Below are 25,748 nucleotides of genomic sequence, written 5' to 3' on the forward strand. Positions count from 1 at the left end.
TCCTCACTTTTGACTGGCAGTGTAGAAGAGGAAGACAGATAAAGAAAAATATGAATGCATTCAAACTTATGTAGGATTTTTGCACAAAATGTTGTCAAATTAAATGACAAAAACAATGTAAAATACACAGGGAAATATTAGCGAGATAAAGAACATTTTCTGTTGTGATGCAGCCTCGTCTGTGTCTTTCATTGGATTGCACCATGAAGCCCAGTGACTCATGCTGAGCACCATGTTGCCTAGCAACGAGAATGTGAACCATCTTCTCATCCGCCTTCATCTTTCCTCCAACGAGTCAAACAGAAAACCAGAGAAAACATGATAATATGAATCTAATGGAGGCTGAGATCACCACATGGTGTAATGATAAGAAACCAGAGCTACTGTCTGGAATCGTTTTTTTTTTCCTGATTCAACAAAAACTTCCATCACCTCAAACTATGGGCTGTTTTTCCTGTAATTTCTGCCTTAAAAAGAAATTAAAAAACTCACAAATATTAATTTGGTAACACCTGTGAGGCAAACATAGTTGGAGGATTCTGGAGTATAATAAGTCTTTGTGTGTCCATCAACAGAACAGAGCAACATTTTGTGTCTCATTTCTGTTGTTTGTGTCTCATTTCTTAATTAATTGCTTGTGTTGTTTCTACTCTCAGATGCACATTGCTTTCAATAAAAGCGTCTGATAAATGAATTTGTAGAACTGTTGTAAGATTTCTATTGTTTGTTCCTTGTTTTGTCACTTTGTTACTCGTTTTTGTTGTCTATGTCTCATTTTTGTTGCTTTGGGTCTTGTTTTTATCATTTTAAGCCTCAGTTTTGTCATTTTGTGTCTCATTTCTGTTTTTATGTCTCATATCTGTTGTTTTGTGTTTTGTTTCTGTCCTTTTTTGTCTAATTTCTATAGTTTTGTGTCTTGTTTTTGTTATTTTACGTCTCATTTTTGTCGTTTTGTGTCTCGTTTTTGTTGCTTAGTGTTTCATTTCTGTTGATTATGTCTCCTTTTTGTTTTTGTCTTGTTTTTGTAATTTTGTCTCTCATTTTTATTGTTTTGTATTGTTTTTGTTGTTTTTTGTCCCATTTCTGTTGTTTTGTGTCTCATTTCTGCTGTTTTGTGTCTCACTTTTGTCATTTTGTGTCTTGTTTTTCTCATTTTGTGTCTCGCTTTTGTTGTTTTGTGTCGCGTTTTCGTCATTTCCTGTCTTGTTTTTGGCATTTTGTGTCTTGTTTTGTTGTTTTGTGTCTTATTTCTGTTATTTGTGTCTCATTTTTGTTGTTTTATCTTATTTTGATCTTTTTATCTCTCATTTTTATTGTTTTGTATTGCTTTTATTGTTTTGTCTCTAATTTGTTTTGTATTGTGTCCCGTTTTTGTCAGTTGTGTCTCATTTCCGTTGATTGTGTCTCAATTTAGTTGTTTTGTGTCTCATTTCTATTGTTTTGTGTCTCATTTCTGTTGTTTTGTGTCTTGTTTTTGTCGTCTGTTTCGATTTTGTTGTTTTGTGTCTCATTTTTGTTTTTCTCTCTCATTCATTCATTAAAAAATAATACCAAAATTGATAGCTGTAAGTAATTTATTTTTCCATATTTTTCTTTCAGATAAAGTTTATATTTGTTTGCTGAAAGGATTTATCTATATATTTTTTTGCTGTCTATTTTTCCCTGCAGTAGCGTCCAGCCGCCTGCAGGGTGTCGCCGGTCCAGCAGGGGCGCTGTGAGCAGCGTGGGCGGATCCACGGCTGAGAAGGAGAAGAACTCCCGTGTGATTGGAGGAAGTAATACATCAACAAAGAAAGATGGCCGAAGTCATAGAGCTGCAGAAGCTGAAGGTTGGTGGAGATTTGAAATAATGATTTTTATTACCGTCATTAGGTCAGTTTGTTAGCTTGAAATGCAACGTTGCCGCCGCTAGTTGCAGCGCCGGAGAGTGTGGTTAACGGAAAATTAACCGGTTTAATTAAAGAAATAAATGTGTCCGCCGGTCATGGATGCTAAAAAACCGGCGTGTGTTCAACGAGCTAATGCCATGCTAACGTTTAAGTAGATGAATTAAAAGCTGCAAATAAATGTAGTGATAACTACAACTGTAGCTTCTGTTAGATTAAAAGCGCCCAAACGTCTTCTTTTGGGTCAAATAAATTATAAGTACCGACAAGCATGCCTGTGTGATCTTGTAGTGTGAGTTAGCCGAACGTTAGCCTCGAAGATACACTGTTTCGCGCTTCGGTTGCTATACAGCTGCTCCCGGAGATGAACTATTTTACGGTAATTTAACGACAACTGAACGTTTCGGCTTCATTTCTGACCGTCTTACCGTCAGATCGAACCTCGCAACATGACCGGGGTTGTGCCAAAAAGTGATCGTGCTTCATTTTAAAGCTGTTTTGTGTAGTTTTATGTGAGTAGACAGCTGCTTTTTTCTGAATCAAGCAGTCTTAATGTTGAAAGCAGACTTTTAATTGTTTAGATTAAATAGACTCACTAGTAATGACTATTCTTTATCAGGAAATTAAGTTAAGTTTGTTGCTTCCAGCTGTTTGTTAGATTTTTTTTCTCCCATTTTATTAATCACCCTGCAGCATAGAGATTGCCGTTCATTTGCGCCTGATTCACAACAGTAATAATTTCAATAATTTCAATTATTGTAGATTATTCCTGACATGACATCCAACAGTAAATTTCAGTCCTAGCTTTTCCTCACGTCAGCAAGGAATTCTTCTCCACAATTTCCCGAGTACAACTCTGAGCTTATCTTACAGGTGTAAACGGTCAGTTCACCCAAATCGAACAATTATCAAATAAAATTGTTTTATGGAGCGTATTTTTAAAACAATCACAGTTGACCACGGTGTTGTACATGTTCTGAGACAGATAACAACATAAACATATGCCAAAAACAAAGCAAACTAATATATAAAATGTAATTGTAAATCAAAAAGTAAATATCTCATCTCTAATATGTCGTGTCTCTAATTCTGTAATTCTCTAATTTTTTGATTCTTAATTTTAACCCTCAATCTTATTCTTTAATTTTTTAAACTTCCTTGTTCCCTTGTTTAATTTGCGTGCTAATCTAGCTAAATATTGATTTAATTTATTATCATTTTTACTATTTATTTAAACTGACTGCTCTGAATTGTTGCCTATATCTTGCTTGATTGTCTGTGTTGCATGTTTTCACCACTAAAGCACCTTGTGAATGCTGTTCTTAAGCATGCTATATAAATAAAGTTATTATATAATACAACGAAAGCAAGGGAATACACAATCAAGTACTAAAATAGTCAATTTTTAGACCACACCATACTTTGTTGTAAGTGCTGCTCAATATCTGACATAATTAAAGGAAATTAAACCAAAACTGTATCATTTCATACACAGGAGCAAACATTAACACTCTACACTACTGGTAGAATTGAACCCAGTCAGCAAATGCCTACAAGAAAAATGAAGTCAGTTAGTCAGTTGCAATGTGTATGTTTTAATATTATTCTAACATTTTATTCACAGTTGTCTGAATATTTAAGGGAATAATTAGCACATTAGAAGATCATAACTAACTGTTAGCTGCAGCTGTAAACTGTAATGACCACTGAACAGGATGATCATGTGACTTGACTGAAAGCTTCTGATCAGCTACTAAAAGGACCGTGTGGTGAGACTTTGTAATTAGCTGCTGTTTCTAAGCTCTGAACCTTTCGTCAGGACACAAACACTGATATCTCTATGAAATCAGTTTCAGGGTTATGATTTCTTCGCTCAGAGTAACATCCGATAAATTGATTTCCACAGACTTTGTTCCAGTTTGTCTGAATAGTCCACAGATTATCTTTGCTTCTTACTAGAGTCTCATGTGTATTGCTTGTTAAATTAAAGTCCTGCCTTTGTCTGTGGTCTTGTAGCTTGCTGAGCTGAGGCAGGAGTGTGAGGCCAGAGGTCTGGAGACTAAAGGAAACAAAGGGGAGCTCATCGCCCGACTGCAGGCTTATCTGGAGGAACACGGTGAGGCTGCATTTGCTCCACTTAGATGTTTATTTAGATGTAGTAACATGAAATAAGTGTTTGCGTTGTGGCTGCACCAGTGATGCATTAACTTCTACTGGTGATCAGACCTGCATCTGATCAGGATGAGGTTTCTAGTTTCTCTGTACAGTGCCGATAAAAGATGCTGTTAGTGCTTGGTGTGTAATCAGAGTGTCTGTCCTGGTTATTAATCCCTGCATTTTTCTTGATATTTTCATAAACTCATGGATCTCTACCTTTTTTCTTTCTGGTGTTCCAAACAACAGAGGAAGATGTGGACGTGGATGATGTTCTGGCAGAGGATGCAGTGGTAATAGGACTGTCTCTTTACACTACGTGCTCATTCAGTGCTTCTTCTAAGACTCTTGTGAAAGAAATATTAATTTTTTCATTTCAGGACTTCACTAAAGTTGAGAGTTCCAACAACGTCAAAGTCGTGAAGGATTCTGAATCTACTGAGATTGACCCGTGAGTTTGTGTTTGTTTAAGCTGTTGTTCTTCTGTAGTTTTTGATTGTGGATAAAACAACAATGACTTAGAAACGTGCGTACATACTGTCAGAGTGTATATATTAGCAAGAAACCTAAGTAGAAAGCAAGAAAGACTCAACACAAGAAAAAAAAGATGGGTTTTTGAGAGAGATTGGTGACATTTACAGCATCTACTGGACAGTCACTATCTCTGACCAGTGTTGTCAACTCCTCAGTAAGGAAAGTCACTGTTGGCTCTCCTAGAAGTCGCTAAATGATGTCATCGCCTAATTTGCATATTTCCCAGTTTGCATGTAATTGTAATCAACGTTGTAGGACAGAGAAATAACATTGTGGAAATATGCAGAGCTGAAGGTTTTAGCTGAGCAACTAGAGCCAGGAGCTGATTAGCTGCAGCTTAGCATGAAGGCTAAAACAAAGGGGGAAACTATCAGGGCTAACTCACAATTTAATAGTTAACTATTTCTATCTTACCTTACAGCTTATGGACTCGCACTTTATCTGTTGGTTGTTTAATCTGCAAAAAATGTAAAGTGTCTGGCAGTAAATTGAAGAAGGTAAAATCGGGCCGAAATGGGCCTGAAACAGTGAATCTAGGGTTAAATATGCGCTGTGTGTGAGGCTGTGATTTCCTTCAGTTTTGACATCCCTATGAGGTTGCCAGGCAACCAGCAGAATTTTAGAGGTCATATTATCATGTGTTTCATGTTTAGAGGATCAGCGGTCATCAGGTTTGGTGTAAAAGTAGCTGATAGCTTTATGTGTCTTTACTGTTTCTGCTTTCAGACCTGCTGAGAAGAAGGTGGTGAAGATCGCTCCTCCATCGTCCTCCACTGAAGTAAGTAGTGAAACTAAAGATTAAAGCAAACACAAGTACAAATGTGTTCACATCGCAATTTATTCAAAGAAATTACTTCCTGCTGTTTCCTGTCATTTCAAACTCTCTTCAACACGTCTGACATCTGTGCAGCTGTTGACTTTTTAATAAAGAGGCCAATGAGATTTTTCCAGGAGAATTCTCCAGAGTTGTTGCACATGTGCTGTTTCTTCCCCAGTAATTATGAAGTCCTGCTTTATTCACTGCTTGCTTCAACCTTTGAAGCCCAAAAACCTGCTGGTGGATGTGAAAGACCTGAAAAAAATGAATCGGCTTATTAGCCAGTCATCATCATGGGCAAATCTCCGTTATCCCTAAAATCTCTCTCCATTCTTAACGTGATCTTCCAGCAATGCCAGCGCATCCATTGTGCCACATTACGCACGGCTGTCACCCGCTATTTATCCGCTTGATCAGCGATTGGACTGATTGTCACATGCCTTTTCCAAATTAGTAATTAATCAGTGCCACTCACCGTTCTATATCATTTGAAGATGGAAGTTTGATATATGAACATAGTTCTGCAAATACAGTCGTCGGCCGAATGGCGCACTATATGAACATCTACAACAATGAGGGTTTATGATTATCCGGCTCTACAAGTCTAATATGTGATGATAATAAAAGTTTGAGATCAATCTGGCTTCAATTCACCACTTCACCCTCCGGCACTGCCGTTCCCTCTGTCTCTAAAATGTGCGTAAGCAAGCATCAAAGTTGGCGCACCGGTGCGCACATTCTCATGCCAAGTTTGTTTTTAGAAATCACAGCCTTTGCATAGAAAGTGGCGTACGCTACTTTCTAGCCCTGTTTTGTGCGTACGCAAGCTTTATAAATGAGGCCCCTGGTCTTTACATCAGTGGAGTTTTTCTTCCCTGATGACATGTTCCAAGATGAAGATGCCAGGATTCATGAGGCTCACACTGAGAATGAGTGGATCAGGGAGCATGAGATGGATTGACCTCCACAGAGTCCAGACGTCAGCTCCATTGTGAATCTTTGGAATGTTCTAGAGAAGACTTTGCTCAGTGGTCTGACTCTCCCATCATCAATATAAGATCTTGGTAGAAAATGTATTCACCTCTGCACAGAAATAAATGCTGTGACATTGCAGAAGCTTATTGAAACGATGCCACGGCGTGGATGTGTCGTTCTCAGAGCTAAAGGCGGTCCAATGAAATGTTAGAATATCCACTTTTATTTTTGGATGGACAATTTAGTTTTATTGAGTTTAGTTTTGATGTATTGAAAATGTAAAATCTGAACATTTTCTAGAAGTTAAAATTTTACGTTTTGTTGAATAGAGACTACAGAAGAGAGCGGAACGTTTCAACATGCCGGCAACATCTGAAAGCAAGAAGGCCTTACGTGCAGCACGGTGAGCTCAACTGTCTGCTTGTCGAGTGCAATTTGGAAAAACCTCCCTGTTAATTAGAAGTGTCACTGAAATTCCAGGTGCTGCTTTTAGTCAACAGAACAAATGAATTCACAGTTTATTTCATTTCATTCTTGTTTACATCAGTGAATAAAAGCTATGAGGTTCTGTTGATTTAATGTTGTCTTTTTTCATGACATTCACAGATTCTCATTGCTAGCTTTAATGAATTAAATGTTACTGTGACAAATAAAAATGGTGTAAAAACATTGGCGATCCTTTCTGTTTGACGATGAACCTAATTTTTATTTCATCTAACGTTAACGTCTAAATGTTTTGTCTCCTTTGGTTCAGGTTCGGTTCATCCAACGATGCTTCAACTCCGTCTTCAGGTCTGTTGTTTTTCTTCACTGATGTTTTTATTCAGAGTGAATCTGTAAAAACACCAGCTTGAAAGGTTTTCGCTGTGAATACGGCGCTCTTATATGTAAAAATCTGCAAAAGAGACTTGATGTTCTCTGAAATTTAGTGGAAAATACATGCATTTACTGTTGAAACCAGAAGTTTACCAACACTCTATAAAAAGACACAAAACCTTTTTTTCTCACCGTCTGACATTAAATCAGACAAAACTTTTCCCGTTTTAGGTCAGTTAGGATTACAAAAATTATTAGTACTGGCTCAGTGCCAGAATAACGACAGAGAATTTTTTATTCCAGTTTACATAACCTGAGATTACTGTGCCTTCCAACTACTTGGGAAGCCAAAGATTATGATGTCATGGCTTTGAAAGCTTTTGATAGGTTCATTTATAACAGTTGAGTTATTGGAGGCATCAGAAACCGACCAAATGAGTTGGAAAATCTGTTGTTGTATCAAATATCAGCAAAAATACCAGGTGGTTTACAGATGTATTCTTTAAAACTAGATGAAAAGCAAAACAAATCTGGTGCTTTAAGAAAATCTGGACACTTTTTACATCCTATTTTTTTCCCCAAAGAATTTATTTATCGTGTTTATATGGATTAAGTTACAATAGAATATAAAAAAATCAACAGAATATGCAAGAATGACTATATATTTTTTACATTTTATTATTAATAAATGGTGGCTGGTTTAGAAATTTGCTATTTAAAGCTGGAAAAAAAAGGCAAAAAAAATGTACTTAAAGAAAATCTGGACACTTTTTACATCCCATTTTTTCCCCCAAAGAATTTATTTATCGTATTTATATAGATTAAGATAAAATAAAATATAGAAAATAAAATATAGAAAAAAATCAACAGAATATGCAAGAGTGACTATATATTTTTTAATTTTATTATTAATAAATGGTGGCTGGTTTAGAAATTTGCTATTTAAAACTAAAAAAAAGGCAAAAAAAAATTTTAACTTAAAGAAAATATGGAGTCTTTTTATATCCTATTTTTTCCCCAAAGGATTTATTTATGGGATTTATATTGCACTGTACTTTTTTATTGTATTTTTTAACAAAATACCATGTGGGTTAGAGATTTATATTAAAGTAGAACAAAAAGCCAGGAAAATCTGGCATTTTAGGAAAATACTGACTTTTTAAATTATTATTATTTTTTCCAGAAGAATTATTGATGGGATTTATTTTGGATTTATTTGTGCCGCTCATGTGCAGGATTTTAAAGTCCTGTGACTGACACACTTGTATTTCTGTGATATTTCCTTTTATATATTCATGATTTCTTTATATATTGTATTTCCTGTGTTTTATTGCGTTATAAACTTGGTGTGTTGTTGTAGTCTTCAAACACTGAAGTTTTTCTGCTTCCTTGTGTTTAACTTTGGAGATTCAGTGAAGAAGGTTTTTAAAACTCGGCCCTACAGCAACTGCTGCTTTAAAGTTAAATTATCCCACTGATTTCCAAATGTAATTCCAGAGACAACTGTTTTAGATGTGATAAGAGCTCTGTCTCATGTACACATGCTGAACATTCTGGCTTTCATCAGGTGTTTTGAGGGAAATGTAAGCTGATTGGGTGAAATCTCGATTCTTACGATCAAACCCTGCAGTAGAAACTAGTGTGAGGCTGCTATGATGGAACATAACATCATTTGTCATAATTCTATGGAAAAAAACACAGAATTTAACTAATTTTCTCACCTTTTCACTCCAAACAGGTCAAGTTACAAACAGTAAAGCTGCTGTAAGTGTTGAACAAACTCATCCAGTCGATCATTTCTTTCTGTTTGGCTCCACTTCATTAACAGATGATTTCATTTGTTTACATTTTATTTCTTGTGAAGGTGAACGTCGATCAGCTGAAGAAGAGAGCAGAAAGATTCGGCATGAACGTTTCATCGATTTCACTAAAGGTGACTTAGAGCTCCTGTGGTTGTTCAGAGACGTCAAGGCTCCTCCTGTTTTCTTTCAAACCTCCTCTTTATTTAGACTAACATTTCTGCTCAGCAATGCTTTTGAAGCTACTTTTCCCACATTTTCACACATGACAACACAATGAAACAGAAGTACATGTTAAAACAGGGATTCCTAAACTTTCAGGCCTCTGACCAGCAAAATACAAAAAAAAAAGGAACACAAATAGCTACATTAGTCAGTTTAAAATAGTTTTTTCCTTCTTTAGAAAATGTGCAAAATATATCAGATTTGTTTGTGAAACGTGACTGAACAAATCAGTGATGATGTTAACCTGTTGCTTTTGAGGACAGATGCACTTTGCTGGAAATAATATTGATCTTTTTTAAAAAAAAAATCATTACTCTGCCAAGGAACGCAGCAGAATTATGCGACGATCGGCGTACGTTTGTCTGTCTGTTAGCAACTTTACTCAAAAACAGTCTAACGGATTTGGATGAAATTTTCAGGGAAGGTCAGAAATGACACAAGATCGATAGATAGATAGATAGATACCTTATTTATCCCCATAGGGAAATTGTTGTATCCGGCAGCTCATACAAAACACCTACAAAAACACATAAAAACATCATCACCTATTAACATAACAAAGATAGGTTTTTACCATCTCAAGAATATAGCCAGAGTCCGCCCGTTCCTCTCTCAGGCCAGTACGGAGGTGCTGATGCATGCTTTTATTTCCTGTCGTTTAGATTACTGTAATGCCCTGCTCTCTGGTCTTCCTAAAAAGAGAATGCATAACTTACAATTATTGCAAAATTCCGCCGCACGAGTGCTGTTGAGGACCGGAGGGCGGGAGCATATTACACCTATTTTAAAATCGCTGCATTGGCTCCCCGTGCGCTTCAGGATCGATTTTAAGGTTCTTTTATTAGTTTATAAGTGTCTTAACGGTCTTGGGCCTTCTTATTTGTCTGCACTACTTTTATTTTATCAACCCTCGCGGACCCTGAGGTCCTCTGGTGCTGGCTTTTTAACGATACCACAAGTTAGAACTAGAACACACGGGGAGGCGGCATTCAGTTATCATGGCCCCCGATTGTGGAACACCCTCCCAGAGAACCTCAGGGCCGCAGAGAACGTTGATGTTTTTAAAAAGAGTCTCAAGACCCGTCTTTTTAATCAGGCTTTTAACTGACTGATTTTAATTCTTTATAATTTCTTAATCTGACTTTTATTCTTACAATTTTTATTATTATTTTATGTATACATTTTTACTTATACATTCTTTTCTCTTATCTCAGTCTTAGCTTTCATACCTTTTATTTATTTATTGATGTATTTATTTTTTACTATTTTTTATTTATTTATTTGTTTTACTGTTTTAGTCCCTCGTTTCTCCAGTGTTTCCTCCTGGGGGCCTACCACACCTGGAGTTGATTCTGGTCCACTGATGGGGGTGCCGGCCCGTGGATGGCCCTGGCCCGGGTGGCTGGAGAGCTTTACACCTTCGTGTGAAGCCTCCTGTCTGCCTGGGCTGGGGTGGTCCTTGTGTCGGCTCCCCCGCAGTCATGGTCCATGACTCCACTCGGTGTGCGTGGCCCCCAAAGGTAGCTTCTTCCTCACTTCGGATTTCGGTGCCCAGCCATGTCTCCTCTATATCTCCTTAATGACAGATGGTGTATGTTGGTGTGTGTATGTTGGTATGTTTGTGTGTGTGGGTCTGTATGTCTGTTCGTATGTCTACGTATGTGTGTGAATGGATATGTGATTGTGTATCTGTGTGTATATTTGTTGGGGGGTGTAAGGTTTCGGGTTTTTCACAGTGTTTTGTATTGTGTTGTTTTTGTTTTTATCCTCTGTGAGGCACTTTGTGTTACTATTGTATGAAAAGTGCCATATAAATAAAGTTGATTTGATTTGATTTAAGAAAAACAAAAAACATGTAAAAACATAAAAACATTAAAAAAAAACATTAAAGGGGCAACCAGGTTGAAAGTGAGGGAGCTATGAGGAGTTCTATAGTCTGATGGCTGAGGGGATGAAGGATCGCCTGAAGCACTCTGTCCTGCAGCACATTGAAAGCAAACAATTGCAAGAACCAAGTTATTAGATTTTATTATAGTCTGGATCCATGGATTTGTTAAAGATTTCTGTATCATTACAAGATAGCAGCACATCGTCATTGTAACCATGACAACAAGTGAACACTACATCAGCTGCTTGCTGATGATCACATGACTGTGATTCTACTACAAGTAAACCGCTGAGGACTTATCAGGATTTATCCTTTGGAAATGATCCAAGGAACAACTGATTAAATTGTGGGGGTGTTTCTGAGTCCCATCAATTCCTGCTGCCCGTTACATATTTAGGTCATGTGATTCGGTATCCATGCATAATGTACACATGTAAAACACACGCCTGTGCTCAGATCAAGGTCATTATTTAATGAAAGCTTTCATCCGAAATGATACGACTGAGCAGCCTTGGTTAAGTCCTGCGCTCTCTGAGTGCTTTTCTTGTTCATTATTTTGTTTTTTTGGTTCAGAAGCAACAGATTTGCTTCTGATCAAAAGCAAATCTGTTGCTTTTTGATCAGAAGCAACAGATTTTTTTAGTTTTAGTTACATTTGAGTTACTTTATTGGTAATAAAACTTGCTGGTCTCAATTCTATTTTATGTCGCGTGGTCTCAGCTGTTTGGTGACACCTGCTTCTTATCCTCTCTTATCCTTTAACACTGATCATCGCATGTTTGCATCATACCACTTTCATTCAGACTGCAGCCCAAACGGCACATCCATTTCTCCAGTGCTGGTTTGTGCATATTCAAAACGTACCTCAGAACCTTTTGCAAGCGCTGGTTTCTGGTAGGACCGCTCTGAGTGGGGCATAATCATTATATATCTGTTATTATTCTATATCTGTTCTATGTGTAATAGAAAAAATTATGTAGTTGTAAATACATTCAGACATCAAGGGGTTCATTAATAAATAATTTCCCCCTCAAAAACCATTCATGTCATTATGTGATTACTGACAGTCACAGAACTTTCCTGAATGTCAGAAGCTTTTTATCTTCATGTTGGCAGCAGAGTTCAACTAACCTGTCCATTTGTATCTTTAACTTTTTACTTTTTATTTGTTCATATATAGAAATATACAAAAATGCAGTCATAGAGTCCTGAAACATTATTTTTAACAGTTTATGTTGTGAAAAATGCATTTTTAAATAGTTTCTGTCACACATTTGTTATAGTTTTTCTTCAAGATGGCGTTATGTGTGGTCGAAACCCTGTTTTATAGTGAATAATGTAATGATCTGAGGTAACAGAGGATTGAATTCATCAAGGATTAATGTTTTTCCAGATGGAGGAGGACGAGAAGCTGAAGAAGAGGAAGGAGAGGTTCGGCATCTTAACAAGCGGAGGTTCAGTCGGTACAGCTGGTGCAGCCGACATCGAGGTAACGTTTTATTTGTGTTATATTTCATCACAAATCCACATAAAAATGACCAAAACTAATGAAATAATCGACCGCTTCTCCATTAATGTCAATGTTTCTTTCTGTTTTTTTCTACAGGCAAAGAAAATGAAGCGCGCTGAAAGATTTGGAAACGTGTAAATAATGTCTGGGTCGTTTTTTTTGTAAAGTGTTTTCATGACCAGAGATTCCTGAACTAATGTGGCTCCTGTGAAGCAAAAGTACATTTAAATGCAGAGATACATGTTAAATCGTTCAGAGAACACAGAAAAATCTCTCAGCAAAACTCAAGTTAGGACGTTTGTTTGTATCTAGACGGACATGTTTGGTCCCAAGAGGCCTTAAAGCTCTTCATTTATCACTTCCTGAACTCTTTCTACAGACTTTAGAGGAAGTTTCAGTGGAGAATTTCTTGCCGTTTTAAGTTTAGCTGCAATAAAATCCTTTTTTCACGTCTTTATCAAGCAAATCCAGTAGTGAGTCGTGTTGAGCCGCTTCCTGCAGCTGTTTCCCATCACAAAGCTTCCATCTGTTCACAGTTGAATCATCTCATTCTCAGCTTTAAGTGATTAAATCAGCCATGATCACGATGAGACAATGAGTAGTTTAACTGTGAAGCAGCTGCAGAAACACTTGCATAAGCCAAAAAAAACAGCCACTAAAGTCTCAATGAAACCTAAATTGGGCCGTTTTCAGGCTTTTTGCTTTGGGTCGACGGCGAGAATAAGAAAACTTAAACTAATGAAGATTTAACATCGGCCTGTCGTCTTATCACACATCCAGGGAAAGTGGATGCTCTGTGTGCTCCGTTCATTTAAAGACCTGAACAGGTGAAGCTAAACGACATCTATCTGACAGTGAATAAACAGTATTTGTGTTTATTGGCTGAGAAGGACTCCGTTTTTATGACTTAACTGTGTGTGTTTAAGTGTACTTTTGATTAATCAGCAGCCTGTTAATTTCTTATTTTCTAAATTGGGGATTCTGTTGGTACACTGCTTCAGTTATCTGTCCATTTTATAACATTTTGTGATTTAAAATAAATTGTTTTCAATTTTTTGACATCTGCTTCATTTCTTTATGAAGTTTAATCAGTGCGGAAGTTTCAGTTTGGCATACACCGAAGAGATAATTAGTAAACTTTGCTCAGTTGTGTGTATTCCTGGACTATTAATTAATTATTGCAGATATTTGTACTTTTTGCCACATAATCTATGAAAAAGTGAATTTTAGAGTGTGTTTTTTAGCATTTTTTTTTTTAAAATTAGGCTCTTTTTCTAGTCACGTTTCGCTCTAAAAGCCTATGAGGATTGTTGTTATGCATTTAAATGATCAAATCTAATCCATTTTGCCACATTATATAACAAGTAGGGTCAACATGCTGCACATTACAGCCCTGGCTTATTCCATCCCAAAACACCAAACATTCAGGAAGGTGGTTGCAGCACCATCTTAAATTTTACTGTGGGTGCTGCTGGTGGAGATCATGATAAAAAAAAAAACTTTGTGTGCAAAATTACAGGCTTATACTCCCATTTTTGAGTCATGGCATTTTCAAATTTTAATAATAATTTAGGCCAAAATGCCCTCCCCTCAATCCTCGCCTGGAATTTTTAAGTTTTAAAATGCTTATATCTCTGCTTCTGGGTATCACAGAGACTTGAATTTTTTTCTCCAAGCTCCCTACATGTTGGTGATGTCCTAGAAACAACACACACACTCAGGAGAAGTCTCTACAGAGCAGGGGGGCTTGCCCAAAATGTATAAATTATTTGTAAAAAACCACTCGCGAGTAGGGTTAAGGGTGTTAAATATACCAGAAATCTTACAGATTAATGTCTTAGCACTATTTAGTATTACTCTAGACCAGACTGGCTTATAACTTATACAGGGGGAGCCCTCTAAGCACATTGTTTAGAGAGATATGGACTGCTGAACGTTGCCCCCCATGAAAAGTGCCTAATTTTCAAGGACCCCGAAGTCAATGTAGCACAGGTGGTAGAGATCTGCAAATTTGCACAGAAACTCATCTATCCTCTTACTACAGCCATGCAAAGTCCCAAATTCTAGCCATCACTGCATCATGCTCAATTTTACCCCCAAACTAGGCCATTACTGGCTACTGGCGAATCTTAATCTACGCTATCTAGGGTACTATGTACAATAAGATGAAAATACATGTGTATCCACTGGTGTGGTAATTATGTTGGAAAATACTTGGGGCTTTGTGCATAACAATCCACTAATGATACAAAAGGGTATTGATCATACACTGTCATACATTTTTCCATATTTTGCTCCAGATAGCTTTCATGTGATCCCGGGCATGTGATCTATTTCTAAAAGTTTTCTCATGTGGCATTCCACATGAAATATTTATGATTGATATGAAAATCACATCAAAATGTTACCATTAGAGTATGTGTCTTACAAAGACTTTAGTTTTTCAGATCTGTATGTGCTCAAGCTCACAAGCAAGAGGAAGGCTGAACCTTAGTGCCAAGGACTTAAAGTTTATATTACTGACATGCCTGACTATTAATATACACTCACCTCCAAAAGTATTGGAACAGCAAGTTCTATTCCTTTGTTTTTGTTGTATTCTGAAGACATTTGGGTTTCAGATAAAAAGATGAATATGACACAAAAGTTCAGAATTCCAGCTTTTATTTCGTGGTTTATACATCAAAATGTGTTAAACAACCCAGGACAGAGCACCTTTTCTTTGAACCCACCCACTTTTCAAGTGAGCAAAAGTATTGCAACATGTGAGTAGCTGCGTTTCCATTACCCTTAGATATGCGCAAAATGTAAATAGCGCAATAAAAAACTGGTAATGGAAACACCTGAATTTCGAAAAAGGACTAAAATATCACTAAAAAATTTTTACGCTCTCATGAGGTGGTTTTTCAGACGTTTCGATATTGAAGAATATCGCAAAAGCGCAATGCAAACACTTTTCCCGCAATTATACGTCATTGGACGTGACGTACCTGGTCACATGACAGTTCTCTCGGAGTAAATATGGCGTGGTACGTGTGAACAGAAGAGGAGACCGAGACTTTTCTTGCCATTATTCATGAGAAAAACATCACTGCCATACTAGATAGCAAACAGCAGAGGAATGCAGAGTGTTTTAACCCGTTGCGCTTCAGTGTCCCGCCCGCGGTACACTTTGAGATCTGCATAAGCAATTTGCTAAATGTCTGAAACTGCAAACACGATTATACAAACACTATACGCCGATGGAAAGCTTAGATTCTCACGAATCCGCCGGTATAAACCACTTTCAGATGTGATTACCACAGCGGGTAATATAAACACATTTGTCCGACAAACAACGAATATCCATCCATCCGTTCTCTATACACGGCTTCAACGTACACAGCGCGACTCACATTTGCGGGTTCATTATTACACACGGATGAAAATATTCCACAAAAAACGGCCATAATCCAACCTTGGACATCCAGACGAAACAAGCCAGTAAAATATTTTGTCCAAAACATGTCTTGAAGTCGGTATATAATCCACGAATAGGTCGTTTTCAAGGAAATGCACCTCGTGATGCACGTCCAGTATTCCCTGTATTTCTCGTCATATTTTTATTTACAAATAGAATATTAGCGATTTTTTTGTACTGAAAACGGCTGGAATTGACTGCAGCTTAAAGGGATAAGGAGATAGAAGCGGAAATGAGGGAGAAAGGGTTCGACATCGAAATCTTGTGGGATGGTATTTTATGAGAGTTACGATGCTTCTGCCCAGAACAACCTTCAATGGAAACATGTTCAAAGCGAAATTTTAGAAATATCGCTTTTATTTTGCAAAAAACTGTAATGGAAACCCAGCTACTGATGGGTGTTTCTAGTTGCCCAGGTGTTGCCTTTTGGATCGATTGCAGAGACATTAAATAGTTCTTGTTTTTGGCTTTGGGTTTCACCTGTGAAAACTGCATTTTCTTTTAAGCAAACATGAAGACCAGAGAGCTGTCTATGGGAGAAAAGCAAACCATTTTGAAGTTGAGAGAAGAGGGAAAATCGGAGCTATTGCAGAAACATTGGGCATAACCACTACAACAATTTGGAATGTTCTGAAAAAGAAAGTAACTACTGGTGTACTGAGCAACAAACATCGAACAGGTCGGCCCAGGGTAACAACAGCAGTTGATGACAGAAACATTGTGAGAGCTGTGAAGAAAAACCCCAAAACAACAGTCACTGACATCACTGCCAACCTCCACAGGGCAGGGGTGAAAGTGGCACAATCCACTGTTCGAAGAAGACTTGGAGAGAAGGAATATAGAGGCCATACCACAAGATGCAAACCACTTATCAGCAAAAAGAATTGGAAGGCCAGATTGGATTTTGCAAAGAAGTACAGAGATCAGCCACAAAAGTTTTGGAACAAAGTTTTATGGACTGATGAGACCAAGATTAACCTCTACCAAAGTGATGGAAAGGCCAAAGTATGGAGAAAGAAAGGATCTGGTTATGATCCAAAACATACAAGCTCATCTGTGAAACATGGTGGAGGTAGTGTCATGGCTTGGGCTTGCATGGTTGCTTCTGGAACGGGCTCACTAATCTTTATTGATGATGTAACTCATGATGGGAGCAGCAGAATGAATTCTGATGTCTACAAAACCATTTTGTCTGGCAATTTACAGAAAAATGCATCCAAACTAATCGGGAGAAGCTTCATCATGCAACAAGACAATGACCCAAAGCACACTGCCAACACAACAAGGACTTCATCAGGGGGAGAAAGTGGAAGGTCTTGGACTGGCCAAGTCAATCACTGGACCTTAACCCAATAGAACATGCATTTTACCTCCTGAAGAGGAGACTGTAGGGAGAAACCCCCAGAAACACACAAGAACTGAAAGAGGCTGCAGTAAAGGCCTGGAACAGCATTTCTAATGAAGAATGCAACAGCCTGGTGAAGTCAATGGGTCGCAGGCTCGATGCAGTTATTGCAAGTAAGGGTTATGCCACCAAATATTAAATGCTATTCTGTTCCAATACTTTTGCGAGTAGTGAGTGGGTTCAAAGAAAAGGTCATCTTTCCTGGGTTGTTTAACACATCTAGATGTAATTACCACAAAATAAAAGCTGGAATTTTTAACTTTTGTGTCATATTCATCTTTTTATCTGAAACCCAAATGTCTTCAGTATACAACAAAAACAAAGGAATAGAACTTGCTGTTCCAATCCTTTTGGAGGTGACTGTACATGTTCCAGTGATGACCGTGATGCTGGATTCTTGAATTGTCTGTGGTGATGGGCAATAGAATGTAGACTAGCATTAGAACAAACTAATTGTAGATTTGTAGTTCTTCTGTGCTTCCCTAACATAATTTCTTGAATGAAAGTAGGTATGCTTATTCAGTTAAATTCAGAAGTTCAGTGGGCACAATTCAGCCCTTGCAAGTTATCTAAAAAACGTGGAAGTTATTTTTCCAACTCCAGTTGTACACACCAGCATAAATATGCACACTATATATGCATAACAGGTAATGTTCAGATTGGTGACTACCAAAAATGGCCTAGTTTGAGGGTAAAATTGAGCATGATGCAGTGATGGCTAGAATTTGGGACTTTGCATGGCTGTAGTAAGAGGATAGATGAGTTTCTGTGCAAATTTGCAGATCTCTAGCACCTGTGCTACATTGACTTCAGGGTCCTTGAAAATAAGGCACTTTTCATGGGGACAATGTTCAGCAGTCCATATCTCTCTAAATAATGTGCCTAGAGGCACATTATTAAGTTATAAGCCAGTCTGGTCTAGAGCAATACTAAATAGTGCTAAGACATTAATCTGTAAGATTTCTAGTATTTTTAACACCCTTAACCCTACTCGCGAGTGGTTTTTACAAATAATTTATACATTTTGGGCAAGCCCCCCCTGCTCTGTAGAGACTTCTCCTGAGTGTGTGTGTTGTTTCTAGGACATCACCAACATGTAGGGAGCTTGGAGAAAAAAATTCAAGTCTCTGTGATACCCAGAAGCAGAGATATAAGCATTTTAAAACCTAAAAATTCCAGGCAAGGATTGGGGGAGGGCATTTTGGCCTAAATTATTAAAATTTGAAAATGCCATGACTCAAAAACTACTGGGAGTAGATGCCTGTAATTTTGCACATAAAGTTTTTTTTTATCATGATCTCCCACCACTATCTTCCAAAGCCAAATTGAAAATGGTGCTGCAACCCCCATCTGTGAATTCAGACGGAATTGGTCCCCTTTTAGAGAATTTACGTGTTTGAATGCAAGTTTTCCACCAGCAAATAGATGATTGGAGCTACAGCAGTGTAGTTATCACCACGCTGCTGCAATATTTATGTTAAACTGTCAACTATTTGCAAACTACTGACTATTTACTGTCATATTTTTTAGGATTTATGTGATTTTTGTATGTATATTACAATAAGTCCTTTATTTCTCCCCACGCCAGGGAAATTCACATTTTTCCAGCAGCTTATGTAGCAGTAAACGTAGTAATGGAAATAAAATAATAATAAAAATAGTAGTAATAATAATACTTACAGTATGTACAGGGCTGAGAAATGAGGATGAAGTTTTGCATATTGTTACTTGCAGTAGATTTATGAGACATTATACAGCGGTTTTGATGTGGCTGTAAAAGGAAAGACTTATTTTGCGGATTTTAAAATGATTCCGGAATGTTTTGCTCCTCAAGAATTCAGACTTGATGGAAAAACACTTCAATGTAGTTTCTTTATTAGGTAAAATTCAGGACTACAAAGAAGTAGGTCAACTACAGGTACGTTTTGCAAAGTCATCCACATTTAGATTACACTGTGGTTTACATACACTGACCTGGAAAACTTAATACCTAATTTGCATTTTGTTTGGTTCAGATTTGACTTTCCTAAAAGATTCAAATACGGTTTCATACTGAGTTGTTGTGAGCTCTGATGGGGAAGATAGTTTGGCTCTGTCATGAATGGGTTTGTGCAAATTTTAAATTCTTCAGAAGTTTCACCAGAAGAACAAAAAAAAAGGTTCATAAGTAATTTAAGAGCAGAGACAAAATATAATTTGATGTAAGTGGTCTAGTGTAAAAATAAAATCATCTTTTTTTATTTTGGCACATTTTTTATATTAGTAGAAAAACTCCAGTAATAACAATGACGGTCAGAGCAGAAACATGCATAATTACACATTATTATGATCAGAATCAGCTTTAATGGGCAAGTATGCACACAACATACAAGGGATTTAGATTAGGCTGACTGTGTCACTCTAGGAATAAGGAAAGAGAATAATTAAAACTACAGAAAGAAGAAGAGAAAAAAATAAATATAACACAATATATACAGATATTTACAAAGCTAGAAAGGAATATATAAACAGAGTAGAAAAATGATAATTACAGAGTGATAATACAGTGCAAAAAGCAGAGAATGCTGTTCTTAGTGCAAAAGTAATACACATGTCCATTAGCACATCGTCTATTGTGCAGGTGTGGAGGAAAGGCTCAGCTGTTTATTAGGGTGATGGCAGAGGGGTAGAAGCTGTTCTTGTCTCTGGTGGTTTTTGTGAACATGGCTCTGTAGCGCCTGCCAGAGGGGAGGGGGGGAAAACAGTTTATATCCGAGGTGAGTGAGGTCTCTGGTGATGTTCCCTGCCCTAGTGGAGTGCAGTTCCGAGATGGAGGGCAGGAGGGCTCCAATGACGTTCTCTGCAGTCTGTACTAGATGCTGAAGTTTGTTTCTGTCCTGCTGTGTGGCTGATCCAGACGTACACAGGACAGATTGGATGACTGCAGTGTAGAACTGGATTAACAGTCGTGACTCTTCAGCTGTTGCAGATAATGCATCCTCTGCTGAGCCTTTTTTAGGATGGAGTGGATGTTTATCTCTCACGTCAGGTCTTGAAGGACTGTAGCCCCCAGTAGCTTGAAGGACTCCACAGCTGACATAGAGCAGTGATGAGGGCTGTCTCCTGAAGTCCACCATCATCTCCACAGTCTGGACCGTGTTTAGCTCCAAGTTGTTCTAGCTGCACCAGATCACCAGCCGCTCAACCTCCTGCAGATATTCAGACTCGTCACCATCCTGGATCGGGCCGATGACTGTTGTGTCGTCTGAAAACTTCAAAGTTTAACACTAGAAATCCCAGATTTTACCATGTTTTTTACTTGCAGAAATGGCTCTGACTACTAACTATTCATTTTGAAATGAGGACCATTTCTGAGGAATGTGAGCATTTTCCCTGATAATCAGAATCAGAATCACTTTATTCATCCCCGAAGGGAAATTAGGTTATCAGGGTTCTTATCTGTTTAATTTTGAATTGAATAGCCTGACTGCTGATGGCAAGAAAGATTTCCTAAATCTTACGGTCTTGCAGCAGGGATAGGAGCCGTCCACTGATGTTTCGTTGTTCATTGAGGCAGATGTGAAGTGGATGATCCATGTTGGTCAGAATGGCCTCCATCTTGCTCAGTGCCCATCTCTCCACCTCATCCTCCAGTGTGTTTAATGTGATTCTAACCACAGAGCCAGCTTTTTTCATCAGTTTGTTCAGACGCCTTGCATCCTTCTGTTTTATACTGCCTCCCCAGCAGACTGCAGCATAAAACAGGACACTTGCTACCACAGACTGATAAAACATCTGCAGCATCTTACTGCAGATGTCTAGTGATTGAAGTCTTCTGAGGCAATAAAGTCGGCTCTGGCCCTTTTTGTAGATGAAGTCTATGTTTGTAGACCAGTCCAACTTATTATCAAGGTGGACACCTAAATATTTATATGATGTCACCATCTCGATATCCACGCCACAAGTGTTCACTGGCTGAAGAGGGGGTTTGGATCTGCGGAAATCTATGATCATTTCCTTTGTCTTTGAGGCGTTGAGTTGCGGGCAGTTTTTGTGACTCCAGTCACTGAAGGCACTTATCAGATCCCTGTATTCAGCTTCATGTCCATTTCTTACACATGCCATGATAGCAGTGTCATCAGAGTATTTCTGAATGTGCAGGACTCGGTGCTGTATTTGAAGTCAGATGTATACAGAGTGAACAGGAATGGAGCCAGGACTGTTCCTTGTGGAGCCCCAGTACTACTCATTAATGTCCCAGAAACACAGTTCCCCAGCCGGACAAACTGCGGCCTTCCTGTCAGGTAATCTGTAATCCATGAAACACAGGAAGGATCCCCTCCCATCTCTGTGAGCTTGTCTTTGAGGATGGTGGGTTGGATGGAGTTGAATGCATTTGAAAAATCAAAGAACATGATTCTCACATAAACTCCAGGTTCCTCCAGATGAGACAGGACACGGTGAAGCATGAAGAGGATGGCATCATAGCCGTTTCTTCCTATGGGCCAACTTGGCGAATGCCTAGGGCCCCCAAGCCACCAGGGGCTTGGGGGCCCTTGTGTTTATTACACCTCTTATATGCTTAAAAATAAACGGATATAAATAAAATAAACTGCAATGATAAGCTGCGGCTGGTGCTTTTGTGGCATTATTAGTCTGTTGGACCGCACTGTCACACAGCAAGTGACGTCACGTAGCGGCCCGCCGACAGGTATGATGGGAATGATTGACGTCATTAGAGAGAGGATTAACAAAACAAACCATAATGGCATCAAAAAGAAATTATCCCAGCGGCGCGGAAAAATGGAAGAAAAAGAAGACTGAGGAAGAAAAACGTTCAAAGGATAAAGGTAAGTCATTTGTTGGTGATGTGGGCTGGAGAGGTGGAGGTGAAACGCCGTTTTTTTTTTTTTGCAAGTTTATTTGTCCCACTTGCCAGCTAGCTAGCATCGGATAAATGTTAGCTTGCTGCCGGCTATTATTTAGATAATAGCCGTCGGATAAATGTTAGCTTGCTGCCGGCTATTATTTAGATAATAGCCGACAGGAAGCTAACATTATCCGACGCTAGCTAGCTGGCAAGCGGGACAAATAAACAAACTTGCAAAAAAAAAAACACGGCATTTCACCTCCACCTCTCCAGCCCACATCACCAACAAATGACTTTTTTTTCTTCAAGGCTATACTCAAAACTTTTAACTTGATGAAATACACATTTTTCAGTTTTTCTAAATAAAAAAACAAGAACTTCACTAAAATACTAAAAAGTGGTTTATAAAATGTTGCCTCATTTTTTTTGAGTAGGTCTAAGCAACAGTTTTTACAGTGTACCTTTACAACCGCAATCATTAAGGCAGAAAGTGCTATTTGGGTAAAATAAACTTTAAACCATGACATACTTGGAGAGAAAGAAGCATTTGAGAGGTAACAAACTTTTTCATCTTTAGTCATTAAGACAGAAAGTACTATTTGGATGAAATGAACTGTAAAACTTAAGTACTTGAAGAGAAAGTTGTACAGTGGGTACGGAAAGTATTCAGACCCCTTGAAATTTTTCACTCTCTGTGTCATTGCAGCCATTTGCCAAAATCAAAAAAGTTCATTTTATTTCTCATTAATGTACACTCAGCACCCCATCTTGACAGAAAAAAACAGAAATGTAGAATTTTTTGCAAATGTATTAAAAAAGAATTGATGATGATATTCTGGAATGTATTACAGTAATGCACTTCAGTTGCCTTGGAGACGCCTTTTATTTTTTTATTTTGTGTTATACATATTTACAGTGAATTTTATATTTACATCCTATATAGACAGTTCATTCCGATCTTTCCATTCTTTGGTTACAATATAACATAGAAAAAAAACAAAAAACAAAAACAAAACTAAACAAATTCTGACAATTACATCGTGTACATGACATTCCAAAAGGCATTTGACAGAGGCATCACTTTAACAAAACAGTTCTTCGTAAATGTTCCATACTTGTATTGATTTTTTGTTTGTTAGGTATTTCAATGACTGAAAGTAATGATTTATTTCGGCAAGTAATAATTTGGATAGTGGTTTGAAATTTGAGAATTTTGTTTTGTGGATGTAATACTTCCCAAAAAGAATAAATATATTCACGATTTTCTCTATTTTCCTGTTTGTATGATTATACACTGTTATAATAGGCTCTATATTTATCTTGACTGTGATTAAAAGTTTCTGACTAAGATGGGATTCTACGTCTTTCCATAATTTATTGGTTATAGGACAAGAACAGGTGGATAATATCTTCAGTGCCACTTTGACAAAATGAACAGCTGGGATCTATATCGGTAAATTTTGAGATGGCTTTGTTTGTTAGATAATATCTATGAAGTATTTTGAAATGTGTTTCTCTTATTTTATTATTTAGACAGTACTGAAATGACTCCATGCACGTTTTTTTCCATTTAATATTTCCAAATTGAGAGTTCCACCAAGATTTGCATTTCGGTTGAGTAATTTTATTTTTTTGAATAGATTTTCTTATTATTTTATTATTACATTTTCTATCGAGTAAATCGATTCCATTCACAAACAATTTGTTACTTACTTTTAAGTTTGACATCGGGTGATGGCCTTTCATTAATTGACGAAGACCTATTGGGATACACTGAACAATAGGTTTATATTCTCTGTAGGTAATGGGAAATTGATGTTTTGAGATAAAAGCCTCATATTTTATTATTTCACCGTTATTATCCACCAGGTCTTTAACATATATAATCTTTCTTTGGATCCAAGATTGTATGATTAATGATCGATTTTTTTTAAGAATACAACAATTATTCCAAATTATACATTTTTGTGGTGAGAAGTTGTGACTGTAGCATAATTTCCACAAATTTGGAGCTTGTTTATAAAAATTAGGTAGTTTAACAGGTAGTTTTGGGACACTGTAATTGCACTTCATTAAGAACAATAACCCTCCGAGTTGTTGAAAAATGCGGTTTGGAATAAAATACCATAATGACTTGGGTTTCATTATACACTCTTGTAACCATTTAACTTTAAATGTATAATTTAAATAAAAAAAATCTAGCGTTTCTATTCCTCCTTCACTTCTGGGGTCCAGTGAGAACATTCCTTCTCAGGTGATGGTGCTTATTTTTCCAGGTAAAATTTGTAATTAATTTGTTGATCGTTGTGGATGTGGAATCTTTAACATAGAGAGAAAGAGCTGGGTAAACCAATCTAGATATGCCCTCCGCTTTACTTAGCAAAACCCATCCAAAAAGTGATATGTCTCTCTGTAGCCACATATTTAAGATCTGTTGAGTTTTCTTAATTTTAGATTCAAAGTTTTGTTTTTGACGCTCATTTAAATTCTTACATATGTGGATACCCAGATATTTAACACATTTTTTGACAGATATATTGCAAACAGATAAATCTTCAGTGTCATAAAGACATAAAATTTCACACTTTGATTTGTTTAGGGTTAACCCTGAAGCTTTTGAGAACTCTTCAACCAAAGAGATTGCGGCATTAACCTGATTTTTGTCTTTTAAGAATAGTGCCGTATCATCTGCCAGTTGAGTAATTCTAATTTCTTTGTTAAAGATACGGATACCCTCAATGGCGGTGCTATTTAGGATATGTATAGATAACATTTCAACGGTTAACAAGAATAGAAATGGCGCTAAAGGACACCCTTGGCGCACAGAACGCAGTACTGGAAATCTTGGTGTAGTATTTGGGTATAGCATAATACTGCTGTTAATATCTTTGTAAAACATCCTAATCGTTGCAATGAAGTTAGAGCCGAAACCAAAACATTCCAGAGATTTATATATTAAGTGATGTTCCACTGTATCGTCCTACCTCACTGACCAAAGTTTCTTTGTAAGTATGGATACATGTTCCTCAGGAACCCATAAGATAAAGTGTGGGGTTCCCCAAGGGTCAATTTTAGGTCCAACTCTTTTTAATCTTTACATGCTGCCCCTTGGGGATGTCATCAGGAGGCACGGCGTCAGCTTCCACAGTTATGCTGATGATACGCAACTGTACATCGCCGTGTCTCCTGATGACAGGGCCAATTGATGCCCTTTTTCACTGTATTTTAGACATCAACTCATGGATGGTAGCAAACTTCTTGCAGCTCAATCGGGATAAAACAGAGGTTTAAGTTATTGGTCCTGAAGGCCAGAGAGAGAAAATTTTACCAAAGTTACAGGATTTTAAACCCTCAAAATCAGTAAAAAATCTGGGCATGATTTTCGACTCTGAGCTCACTTTTATTCCATTATATATATACTATTGGGCCG

The 25,748-nt window shown here is 37.5% G+C and overlaps 1 protein-coding gene across 1 annotated transcript; it reads left to right on the plus strand.

Annotated features, from left to right (window-relative positions):
- The first annotated feature begins 1,728 nt into the window (after window positions 1–1,728).
- On the plus strand, window positions 1,729–13,663 carry sarnp (SAP domain containing ribonucleoprotein). Its single transcript, XM_022202846.2, has 11 exons — window positions 1,729–1,829; window positions 3,903–4,002; window positions 4,290–4,333; window positions 4,421–4,491; window positions 5,301–5,352; window positions 6,696–6,769; window positions 7,121–7,158; window positions 8,921–8,946; window positions 9,047–9,115; window positions 12,488–12,583; window positions 12,701–13,663. Exons 1-11 carry the CDS (start codon window positions 1,797–1,799, stop codon window positions 12,740–12,742), a joined length of 645 nt encoding a protein of 214 aa, XP_022058538.1. The 5' UTR covers window positions 1,729–1,796; the 3' UTR covers window positions 12,743–13,663.
- Window positions 13,664–25,748: the final 12,085 nt, after the last annotated feature.

Source organism: Acanthochromis polyacanthus, chromosome 6 (genome assembly GCF_021347895.1).
Source record: "Acanthochromis polyacanthus isolate Apoly-LR-REF ecotype Palm Island chromosome 6, KAUST_Apoly_ChrSc, whole genome shotgun sequence".
Lineage (NCBI taxonomy): Eukaryota > Metazoa > Chordata > Actinopteri > Pomacentridae > Acanthochromis > Acanthochromis polyacanthus.

Bases quoted from the DNA above. Each gene is read 5' to 3' on its own strand.
- sarnp (XM_022202846.2), top strand. From the start codon at position 1,797: ATGGCCGAAGTCATAGAGCTGCAGAAGCTGAAG. The intron at 4,492-5,300 runs GTGAGTTTGTGT...TTCTGCTTTCAG, and splicing joins GAATCTACTGAGATTGACCC to ACCTGCTGAGAAGAAGGTGG. The intron at 8,947-9,046 runs GTAAGTGTTGAA...TTTCTTGTGAAG, and splicing joins TTACAAACAGTAAAGCTGCT to GTGAACGTCGATCAGCTGAA.